Genomic DNA, 12,552 nt, shown 5'->3' with positions numbered 1-12,552 from the left:
TATAAAAACTCTCTTTCCCCAAAGTACTGTCTCCAATAAAAAGCGTGAACTAATTGCTATTTAGGTTCTGGGACCTGTAAACCAGTGGAAATTTGCTTACTGATAATGTACACTGGTTAACTTGATTATTTGCCACAGTCTAGGTTTGGTGGGATGAAAAATGAAGTATCAGAAATCCAAAAGTTATTAACTTTGGAACGCAGATGATTATTTTCCTTCTAGGAAACTTCCTTTCCTTATTTAGGTTTTGCTTAAACTACAATAAAAATTAGTTTCCTAAAGGGGACAGAAATGGCTGCTACAGGAATGAGAAAATAACTATAACAAAAGATGTTTGTTTTCCCTGAGCTCAGAATGACTAAAAGATAAGGTAAATGTAAAGCAACTGTCTGGCTTCCAAGAAAAAGCCAGTCTCATACACTAAATTTACTTCAGAAAATTCCCAAAGAAAACAAAGTACATGTGAGCAATTAATAGTAAATGATGGGGTCTTGGGGAGGGAAGCTGAAAATGAATGCTACTTTAAGTGTGACCTAAGTAAGCAAGGAGGACCCAGTGATGAACAGTATCAGTTCCAGGGTTGAAAGAAATTCCCAGCAGCAACAAAGCCAGAGGGACCTTTATTCTGCAGAGGGCTACTCTAGACCACATAAAGGGCTACATATTCCAGAAAGAAATCAAATGTAACAAAGAATTTCCCTTCTCCTAAGGCTTACTCCTTCTGTGTTGTAAAACCACTCCTTGTAAATAAAGATGGAGTACATTTTATAACAGATCTTTTATTATCTCCCAAAACTGCAGGTTGGGAGATCCTTAAACAACACAGTTTTTTCTTTTTAAAAATCTAAGTATCTTGGAGGAAATTTCTTCAAAGGTTTATAAGAGTGAAATTTCCTATGAAGACAATATAATTTAACGCATTTGTTTAAAAAGATTCAAGATCATAATAATATTAGTTATATGATCTAATGCAGCAATTGTTAACACCCACAGAAATATAAAGTGCACTCTCTTCATTACAGTCCTCAACAATTTTGCCTCTCATTTTTTATGTCTCTTGCCTTGCTGTTGGCTTAAACTTCTTGCTATTATCAATATCCTGACCTAAGCCAACCTTTCTTTTCAGTTCTAATGTGTCATAGGCTTAGGAATCAGATAGGATTCTGTGTAAAATAATGCTCAAGTCATTGATCTGAGAGGGTTTTAGCAAAGAAGCTTTATTAGATCTATTTTAGGTATTCAGAATTTATCTTCAGGCTACTTCATGGTTGTCACCCTTGGTTTTGATAGATAAAGAATTATTGAAATTGGTTTTTTAAATCAAAGATATCACAAAATGTAAATGAGGACTTATAAAATGCAAATGTTATCTATAAAAAGACCATTGGTCTGTTACTGTAACGTTTTGTTAATTCCTCAAAAGGCACTTAAGCCTTTATTGGATTATCTCACAAAATAAATTTATTTAAACCTTCCTAGTAGATACTGTTTATCTTTTTGTTTTCATAGTATCTGGCACAGAGGAGGAATACGGTAAAAGCTCACTACATTGAATTATATGGAGGCCATACACCTCTTGTCAGTAGTTCTTGAACATTAATGAGAATAAAAATCATCTAGGGAACTTGATTTCCAGATTTTAACCTACAGATTTTGATTGTGATTTTGTGTGTGTGTGTGTGCTTTGGGAGGGTGAAGTAAAGGTTGCATTTTGAACAAATATTTTAAGTGACTCTTACGAAAATGGCTTATGGACAACCCTTTGCAAACACTGCCCTCTGCAATTCTGTGGGATGTGGTAGCCAGAAGTAGTAAAGGTCAGATTAAGATGCAAATTGAGAAGAAAAAATAGAAAACAAGAGAGTTCAAAAAGTCTGGAAAATATGGAAGGATAAAGAATTCATGAAGGTCACAGAAGTACCTAGGGAAGTGAGGAGAAGGTCACTGCCTGGCCAAAGACAAGCAGGGAATAGCAACTGGGGATGTTAGTGATGGCACAGAAAAAAAGGTTAATGAAAAGAAACATGTTAAGACTGATGCTTGGGAAATCCATAAAGTCCAGTTATTGGCATGCAGAACTACTCCTAAACTTAAGGAGCACATAGAGACTAAGAGAAAGAACCATATATTTCTCAAAATCAAAGGAGCAAGTGCTCTGGCTAGCAAGTAAGGATCCAAGGTTGAGAGCTGTAAGACCATAATGGATGAACTGGGTGTGAGACTTAGAATAATAGTCTTTAAAACCCTGATTATAGTATAAATCCAGGTGCTGCTAAAGTAAGTACTGGGGGTGCACTTGTAATCACCTGCTTGTCCATGGATCGTGCTGCTGATCTCTGTGTACCATAAGACTTTGTGCATTGTTTCATACCCCGAGAAAGTCTAGAAACAATAGTAAAAGTATGGACACAGTGCTGCTCAGTGTTTTAAGTACTTACGTGCCTTTAAGGAATCATTCCTCTCCAGGAGAACGTATCAGGTTCTCCCCACAGGAAGACTGTACAGAGACCTAGCCTTGCAGAAAGACTGTTCTTTCTGAGCTTCCTGCCCCACCCTCTCTACCTCATAGTCTGTTCTCTCCATTTCCCTGGCAATTGTCCTTGCTGTACATCTACCATTTTATCATCAATTTTCCCTGAAGCTCAATGTACCATAAGCTTCTTTCAGCTTTGAACCTCACTTATCTTCCATTAAAAGCTGAGTCTCATAGTAAAAATGCCCACACAAAGCCAGCAAGCCAGCCCCAGGAACCCCATCCTTCTGTGTAATGCTACTGCACATGGCCCACCTGGTGCAGTGGGCCTTTGAAGGCATAACCTTTGAAGGCAGGCATAATCTTTGAAGGTGAAATGTAATGTTCTTCTCCTGCCTCTCCCCCCCTATCTTACCACTTCCCTGGGAGATGATGGTGAAGCACTGCCTAAGTAGAAAAATTACCTGGAAGCTTTCTGTTTGAGACTTGCCTTAGGCCTACTTTGCCATACTTACATAGTAGTGACTCAGCTGAAACTACAAACCACTCTTAAGATAACTGTAAGTGGTAACCACAGCCTACCAGCATAACTTGGCTGATTAACATCTCCACCTTTCTTCATATAATGATGAACAAGATTAGCGTCGTTGTTCAGAGCAGCTTTATACAGTAAGTTCTCTCCAAAGATGTTTCTACGGTTAATGTTACAACGAGATACTTTATTCATCTTCATTTTTTCTGAAATGAGGGCATGAACAAAAGAAAACAAAAAAATTAATAATCCTTATTTGAAAATCAAGAGGAATATAAGTAGTAGAATGAATCCAGTCAACATTCTGGAATAGAGCATATTACATTATGGAGGAGCATTTCTTCCATTAACCCAACTATAATGGTATCTACATGCAAAAAGATGAAAAAGACAAATGTCATTAGTTTGAAATATTTGAGTAAATTATAAATCATGTAAGCAGTTTATATTGATTGAAACTCTAGAAAAGGTGCATGTATGAGAAGACTAATGGATTATTTTCTTAAAAGTTCTGGTGAAAGGTATTATTTAAATCCAGAATTAGATGTTATTAAACCTAACAAAATATTAAATACCAAAATGTCTTATAAAACCATGAGGAGAAAATCTCAGAAGTATATAAGGAAGATACAAAAATTAACCCCAGCAAGACCAGAAAAGAGAATGCTAAATTTTCTTTCTTTACTAAAAATAATTGTCATGAACTTAAATAAAGCTTGGTCTTGAGCAGTATAATAGTTTTGATTTCCTAACCTGGGAAATACACAATTAAAATAGTTTTCCAGGTTATATATACCAAGTATCATTTCTCCCCTGTGCCTCCTAAACTCCTCATCTAGATAATCCAAATCCTGTCAGTTTTTACAGATAATACTCATTTGGTTTTCCTGAATTTCAGAACAGCTTTTCTTTCCTTTGGCGCACCGCCCAGCTTGTGGGATTGAACCCGGGCCCTCGGCAGTGAGAGCGCAGAGTCCTAACCACTAGACCGCCAGGGAATTCCCTCAGAGGAACTTTGGTGATAGCTTTTCCAGGTTCATCTAAATAACCTGTCCCATCCTGAAACCTCCGAAAGGTAACTGAGTACTGCAACAGGTTTCTTAATGGACCACAATTTAGCTGCTTTGTTTTTATTTGATTCTCTCCATTCAGTTCCACTGTAAAACAAACCAACTGCTGAACACCCGAGCCTGCCTTCCCCCACCCCAGACTACAAAGCATTCTGCTCCCACCAGATAAACTATATGCAAAAATCAATAGTCTTTACTCCCAGATCTGTCTTTTCCAGTTGTACCCGCTATTATAAATATGCAATTTATTAAAAATAACAAATTAAGAATACAAAAATTTTCAATGAAAACTAAGTTGTGAAAGACATTCACTTCTAATCATGACTAAATAACTGCTGTGACTTGCCCTCCCATTGTAAACAACTAGAATATTAAACAAAATATATGGGGGAAAAAGACCCTTTATTCAGACATTGGAAAACAGGTAGTTCAGACCTATTTGACTTCCCTGAGTGAAGACAAACAGTGAAGTGAGCCCTAAGGTCACTCACTCCAGCTTCTTGTCTGGAGGCTTTTCAGAGTATAGCACAAGCATAGCAAGGTGATTCTGCTGAGCTAAGGAGACAGAGGTCAGAGTCTGGGGAGGCTGGGGTGAACATAATTTACAGGGCAGGGCACCAGAGATGAGAGCATAGAGAAAAGGCACCAGAAATCTATACAAAGGGCTCCTTGAGTCATCTGAATACTGAACTGCTCATGCGTGGGGTGAATCTTCATGAGGCTGGGTAAGAACAATTACCCAGGAACTATAAATTAACAACCATCAGAGATCACACAGGCTGGGAGACATTCACATTCCTGCCAGGCTGAGGAGAGACCTTGCTGAACTACTGGAACATTCAGAGAGACCTTTAATGGGTCATGTCTTAGTAGCAGAGCTAAACTAGTCCTAGAGTAAGGCCTACACTAGACCTCCCTAACAAGGTTTTTAAAAAAGTGTTGAAAGGATCAAACTGATCTTCAGGTAACTTGTTGGCCAAAACAAAAATCAACACTCTTAAAATACACAGAATGACACTGAATAACATTCTGCTGCATATGGATATACAATTGTTTTCCACTACAAAGGCCTTGTGCCTTTGTCAAAACTCAGGGTTTATTTCTGAACTCCCTTCTCCTTCCATGGACCTATTTCCCTATCTTGATGCGAATATCATGCTGTTTTGATTATGCCATATAATAATTCTTGAAATCAGGTAGTGTTAGCCCTTTAACTTTGTTCTTTATCAGAGCTGTCTTACTATTCTAGATTCTTTGCATTCCATATGAATTTTAGAACCAGCTTTGGCATTTCTACAAGAAAATCCTACAGGAATTTTGATTGAGATTGTGTAGAATCCATAAATATACCTGAGTAGAAATAACATCTTAATGATATTGTCTTCTGACTCAATCTCTCTCCATTTCTCTCCATCAAATTTCCTGTGTTTTCTCTGTTTAATATTTTGTAGGTTTCAGTGTACCTGTCTTTTACATCTTTTGCTAAATTTTATCTTTATTTCACATTTTTTGTAACTGTGGCATAAATTTCACTTCCTAATTGTTTGGTTTTCATATTTCACTTTCTAATTGTTTGTTGCTAGAATACAGAAATATAATTAATATCTCTATATTGATCTTGTATCTTGCAACTCTGCTAAACTCACTTACAGTTGCTTTTACTGTAGATTCCATCAGATTTTCTATATAGAGGATTATGTCACTTGTGACTAAAGACTGTTTTACTTCTTCTTTTCCAACATGGATGCCTTTTATTTGTTTTTCTTCCTGACTGTACTGGCTAGGACCTCCGGTACAATGATCAACGGAAGTGGTGGGAACAGACATCCCTGTCTTATTTCTGATCTTAGGGGGAAAGCATTCACTCTTACACCATTAAGTATGACAGCTGTGTATTTTTTTTGTAGATGCCCTTTGTCGGATTAACCAAGTTCCCCTCTATTCTGAGTCTGCTGAGAGTTTTCATCAATAATGGATGTTAGGTGTTGTCAAAATCTTTCTTTGCATCATCTACTAAAATGATCATATGGTTTTTCTTTTTTAACTTATTAATATAACAAATTACAGTGATTGATTTTCAAATGTAATGTAATGGAAATTTTTTGTTCTAGTTCTGTAAAAAATGCCATTGGTAATTTGATAGGGATTGTACTGAATCTCTAGATTGCTTTGGGTAGTATAGTCATTTTCACAATATGGATTCTTCCAATCCAAGAACATGGTATATCTCTCCATCTGTTGGTATCATCTTTAATTTCTTTCATCAGTGTCTTACAGTTTTCTGCATAGAGGTCTTTTGTCTCCCTAGGTAGGTTTATTCCTAGGTATTTTATTTTTTTGTTGCAATGGTAAATGGGAGTGTTTCCTTAATTTCTCTTTCAGATTTTTCATCATTAGTGTATAGGAATGCAAGAGATTTCTGTGTATTAATTTTGTGTCCTGCAACTTTACCAAATTCATTGATTAGCTCTAGTAGTTTTCTGGTGGCATCTTTAGGATTCTCTATGTATCTTGTCATCTGCAAACAGTGACAGTTTTACTTCTTCTTTTCCAGTTTGTATTCCTTTTATTTCTTTTTCTTCTCTGATTGCCATGGCTAGGACTTCCAAAACTATGCTGAATAATAGTGGCGAGAGTGGACATCCTTGTCTTCTTCCTGATCTCAGAGGAAATGCTTTCAGTTTTTCACCATTGAGAATGATGTTTGCTGTGGGTTTGTCATATATGGCCTTTATTATGTTGAGGTAGGTTCCCTCTGTGCCCACTTTCTGGAGAGTTTTTGTCCTAAATAGGTGTTGAATTTTGTCAAAAGCTTTTTCTGCATCTATTGAGATGATCATATGGTTTTTATTCTTCAATTTGTTAATATGGTGTATCACATTGACTGATTTGCATATATTGAAGAATCCTTGCATCCCTGGGATAAATCCCACTTGATCATGGTGTATGATCCTTTTAATGTGTTGTTGTTAATCCTTTCAATGTGTAGTATTTTGTTGAGGACTTTTGCATCTATATTCATCAGTGATATTGCTCTGTAATTTTCTTTTTTTATAGAATCTTTGCTTGGTTTTGGTATCAGGGTGATGGTGGCCTCATAGAATGAGTTTGGGAGTGTTCCTTCCTCTGCAATTTTTGGAAAGAGTTTGAGAAGGATGGGTGTTAGCTCTTCCCTAAATGTTTGACAGAATTCACCTGTGAAGCCATCTGGTCCTGGACTTTTGTGTGTTGGAAGATTTTTATTACAGTTTCAACTTCATTACTTGTGATTAGTCTGTTCATATTTTCTATATCTTCCTGGTTCAGTCTTGGAAGGTTATGCCTTTCTAAGAATTTGTCCATTTCTTCCAGGTTGCCCATTTTATTGGCATAGAGTTGCTTGTAGTAGTCTCTTAGGGTGCTTTATATTTCTGCGGTGTCTGTTGTAACTTCTCCGTTTTCATTTCTAATTTTACTGATTTGAGTCCTCTCCCTCTTTTTCTTGATGAGTCTGGCTAATGGTTTATCAATTTTGTTTATCTTCTCAAAGAACGAGCTTTTAGTTTTATTGATCTTTGCTATTGTTTTGTTTCTATTTCATTTATTTCTGCTCTGATCTTTATGATTTCTTTCCTTCTGCTAACTTTGAGTTTTGCTTGCTCTTCTTTCTCTAGGTCCTTTAGGTGTAAGGATAGATTGTTTATTTGAGATTTTTCTTGTTTCTTGAGGTAGGCTTGTATAGCTGTAAACTTCCCTCTTAGAACTGCTTTTGCTGCATCCCATAGGTTTTGGATCATCGTGTTTTCATTGTCATGTGTCTCTAGGTATTTTTTAATTTCCTCAGCCATCTCTTGGTTATTTAGTAACGTATTGTTTAGCCTCCATGTGTTTGTGGTTTTTACATTTTTTTCCCTGTAATTCATTTCTAATCTCATAGCGTTGTGGTCAGAAAAGATGCTTGATATGATTTCAATTTTCTTAAATTTACTGAGGCTTGATTTGTGACCCAAGATGTGATCTATCCTGGAGAATGTTCCGTGTGCAGTTGAGAAGAAAGTGTGATCTGCTGTTTTTGGATGGACTGTCCTATAAATATCACTTAAATCTATCTGGTCTATTGTGTCAGTTAAAGCTTCTGTTTCCTTATTTATTTTCATTTTGGATGATCTGTCCATTGGTGTAAGTGAGGTGTTAAAGTCCCCCACCATTATTGTGTTACTGTCGATTTCCTCTTTCATAGCTGTTAGCATTTGCCTTATGTATTGAGGTGCTCCTATGTTGGGTGCATATGTATTTATAATTGTTATATCTTCTTCTTGGATTGATCCCTTGATCATTATGTAGTGGCCTTCCTTGTCTCTTGTAACATTCTTTATTTTAAAGTCTATTTTATCTGATATGAGTATTGCTACTCCAGCTTTCTTTTGATTTCCATTTGCATGGAATATCTTTTTCCAACCCCTCACTTTCAGTCTGTATGTGTCCCTAGGTCTGAAGTGGGTCTCTTGTAGACAGCATATAGATGGGTCTTGTTTTTGTATCCATTCAGCAGGCCTGTGTCTTTTGGTTGGAGCATTTAATCCATTCACGTTCAAGTTAATTATCGGTATGTATGTTCCTATTACCATTTTCTTAATTGTTTTGGGTTTGTTTTTGTAGGTGCTTTTCTTCTCTCGTGTTTCCCACTTAGAGAAGTTCCTTTAGCATTTGTTGTAGAGCTGGTTTGGTGGTGCTGAATTCTCTTAGCTTTTGCTTGTCTGTAAAGCTTTTGATTTCTCCATTGAACCTGAATGAGATCCTTGCCAGGTAGAGTAATCTTGGTTGTAGGTTCTTCCCTTTCATCACTTTAAATATATCATGCCACTCCCTCCTGGCTTGTAGAGTTTCTGCTGAGAAATCAGCTATTAACCTTATTGGAGTTCCCTTGTATGTTGTCATTTTTCCCTTGCTGCTTTCAGTAATTTTTCTTTGTCTTTAATTTTTGCCAATTTGATTACTATGTGTCTCGGTGTGTTTCTCCTTGGGGTTTATCCTGTATGGGACTTGCTGCGTTTCCTGGACTTGGGTGGCTATTTCCTTTCCCATGTTAGGGAAGTTTTTGAATATAATCTCTTCAAATATTTTCTTGGGGCCTTTCTCTCTCTCTTCTCCTTCTGGGACCCCTATAATGCAAATGTTGTTGCATTTAATGTTGTCCCAGAAGTCTCTCAGGCTGTCTTCATTTTTTTTCATTCCTTTTTCTTTATTCTGTTCCGCAGCAGTGAATTCCACCATTCTGTCTTCCAGGTCACTTATCCGTTCTTCTGCCTCAGTTATTCTGCTATTGATTCCTTCCAGTGTAGTTTTCATTTCAGTTATTGTATTGTTCATCTCTGTTTGTTTGTTCTTTAATTCTTCTAGGTCTTTGTTAAACATTTCTTGCATCTTCTCGATCTTTGCCTCCATTCTTTTTCCGAGGTACTGGATCATCTTCACTATCATTATTCTGAATTCTTTTTCTGGAAGGTTGCCTATCTCCACTTCATTGAGTTGTTTTTCTGGGGTTTTATCTTGTTCCTTCATCTGGTACATAGCCCTCTGCCTTTTCATTTTGTCTATCTTTCTGTGAATGTTGTTTTTGTTCCACAGGCTGCAGGATTGTAGTTCTTCTTGCTTCTGCTGTCTGCCCTCTGGTGGATGAGGCTATCTAAGAGGCTTGTGCAAATTTCCTGATGGGAGGGACTGGTGGTGGGTAGAGCCGACTGTTGCTCTGGTGGGCAGTGCTCAGTAAAACTTTAATCCACTTGACTGGTGATGGGTGGGGCTGGGTGCCCTCCCTGTTGGTTGTTTGGCCTGAGGCAACCCAACACTGGAGCCTACCTGGGCTCTTTGGTGGGGCTAATGACAGACTCTGGGAGGGCTCACACCAAGGAGTACTACCCAGAACTTCTGCTGACACTGTCCTTGTCCTCACGGTGAGACACAGCCACCCCCTGCCTCCGCAGGAGACCCCCCAACACCAGCAGGCAGGTCTGGTTCAGTCTCCCCTGCGGTCACTGCTCCTTCCCCTGGGTCCCTATGAGCACACTACTTTGTGTATGTCCTCCAAGAGTGGAGTCTCTGTTTTCCCCAGTCCTGTCGAAGTCCTGCAATCAAATCCCACTAGCCTTCAAAGTCTGATTCTCTAGGAATTCCTCCTCCCGTTGCCGGACCCCCGGGTTGGGAAGCCTGACGTGGGGCTCAGAACCTTCACTCCAGTGGGTGGACTTCTGTGGTATAAGTGTTCTCCAGTCTGTGAGTCACCCACCCAGCAGTCATGGGATTTGATTTTACTCTGATTGCACCCCTCCTACCGTCTCATTGTGGCTTCTCCTTTGTCTTTGGATGTGGGGTATTTTTTTTGGTGAGTTCCAGTGTCTTCCTGTCAATGATTGTCCAGCAGCTAGTTGTGATTCTGGTGTTCTCACAAGAGGGAGTGAGAGCACGTCCTTCTACTCCGCCATCTTGGTTCCTCTCCCCTCACCTTCATTTTTGAAAGATATTTTGCTAGGTATAGAATTCTAGGTTCTAGTTATAGAATTCTATAGAATTTATTTTAGTACTTTAAAGCAGCTGCTACACTGTCTTCTTGCTTGCACTGTTTCCAACAAGAAATTTAATATCATCCTTATGACATAAAAAAAAAAACATGGCTTTTTTTTCCTTATCAACACATACATATTCTTCTGACTTCCTAAGTGACTGAATATTATTTCATTGGTTACATTATAATTTGTTAACTAGTCACTTAATTTAGATCGTTTCTAGTCATTTTATTATAATAAACAATGCTGTAATGAACATCTTTATAAAATATATTTACATATTTAAGCAAATACAGCCATAGAATAAATCCCTCTAAACAGAATTGCAGATTCAAAAGAATTGTGATTTAAAATTCTGATGAATGTAAATAAACTGCCCTATAAAAAGACTGAAAAAACTTTTACCAAAAACATATGAGATTGTTTACTTTTTCCACATTCTTGCCACTGGGAATTCTCAAATGTTTATTGGCATTCTCTTAGGTGAAAACTGTACTTGTTAATTTGCATTTCTTTAAGTATGAGTGAGATGTTAATCTTTTCAGGTATTTACATTTTTTTTTCTGTGAACTCCTATTTTTCTTTATCCTTACTGTTTTGTAAGAGCTCTCTGCATACTAGTATAATTAACCCCTTGTCATGTGTTATTAATATTTCTTCTGTGTTTGATGATTGTTTTTTTTTTAGGATATCTTTCCATACAATTTTTTAAAATGTATATAGTCAGTTTTATCATTCTTTTCCCTCCTGGCTTCTGGTCTTGAATTGTTCTTTACAAAGGGTTTTTCCAAGATTATAAAAAGATTCACTTGTCTTTTCTCCTAGAAATTTTCTTTTCCTTTAACTCTGGCCAGACTGGAATTAAATTTGGTATAAGGAATGTTATAGGGATCCAACTGTTTGTGTTTTTCACTATTTATTATTTACTCCTTCTTTCTGCCATCAATTTGAGATGCCATATTTATCACAGACCTACCCCCATATTCCCATTGTATCTGGCTTCTACATCTAAACCCTTTATTCTGTTTCACTGATTTATCTGTCTATTCCTGTGCCAATACCAACTTATTTTAACTTCTATTGTTTTCTAATTGCTTTCACATTATGTAGAGCAGGTTCCTGCCTCTCTACTCTCCCTTTGTTTTATTTTTCAGAATTTTCTTTGTTAGTCTTTTATATTTAGTTTTCCAGCTGAAATTTTGTATCATTCTCATAGCTAACCTCCAGCCTTATAAAGCAAAACAAAACAGAACAATTAACAAGTACACAAAAATCTGTTTTTGATTGAGCTCTCATGCATTTACAGAATAATTTAGGGAGAAGTAAGTTTCTTACAATGCTGAATCTTTATGGTCAAGGATAAGGCTCTTCTTTCCATTTATTCAAGTCTTTTTTATGTCCCTCAGCATAATTTTTACACTTTCTTCTTACAGGTATGGCAATTTCTTATTAGGTATATAAGCAGGTATTTTCTCTCTTTTGTAACTATTATAAATGGGATCTTCTCTTATATTTTGTAACTGGGTAATACTTATGTATATGAAAGGTATTTACTTTTGTCTTCTTTTGGTTTATTGAATTTTTTAAACTTTTTAGCTGGAAATAATTTCTGATTTATAAAAAAGTTGTAAAAATAAAACAAAGGATTCCCCCATTGTTAACATTTTGCCGCCACTTAAATCATTCTATCTGCCTCTTTATATATACATGCACATGCACACAGACACATATACACATAATGAATAACTTGCATACACCATGCCTCTTTACTTACTAATACTTAAGAGCATATTCTCTAAAAGCAAGGACACTATCTTACATAACCAAATTATTAAATTAAGAAAATTTAACATTGATACAATATTATTCTTTAATCTACAGTCCATATTTCAATTCTGCCAACTGTCCTGCCATCTATTATTTTGTAACCAGTAC

The 12,552-nt window shown here is 36.8% G+C and overlaps 1 protein-coding gene across 8 annotated transcripts in view; it reads right to left on the bottom strand.

Annotated features, from left to right (window-relative positions):
• The window catches only part of ANKRD31 (ankyrin repeat domain 31), a 134,009-nt gene that overhangs the window by 86,733 nt on the left and 34,724 nt on the right, over window positions 1–12,552 (bottom strand). For all 8 annotated transcript variants that reach the window (XM_049707675.1, XM_033430034.2, XM_049707678.1 and 5 more), the window contains one exon: window positions 3,056–3,211. In XM_049707675.1, coding sequence (XP_049563632.1) covers window positions 3,056–3,211 — 156 coding nt within the window. The remainder of the gene's footprint in view (window positions 1–3,055; window positions 3,212–12,552) is intronic.

Source organism: Orcinus orca, chromosome 3 (assembly GCF_937001465.1).
Source record: "Orcinus orca chromosome 3, mOrcOrc1.1, whole genome shotgun sequence".
NCBI classification, from domain to species: Eukaryota; Metazoa; Chordata; class Mammalia; order Artiodactyla; family Delphinidae; genus Orcinus; species Orcinus orca.
The sequence above is the reverse complement of the archived record's forward strand: the minus strand, read 5'-3'. Positions and strand labels throughout refer to the sequence as shown.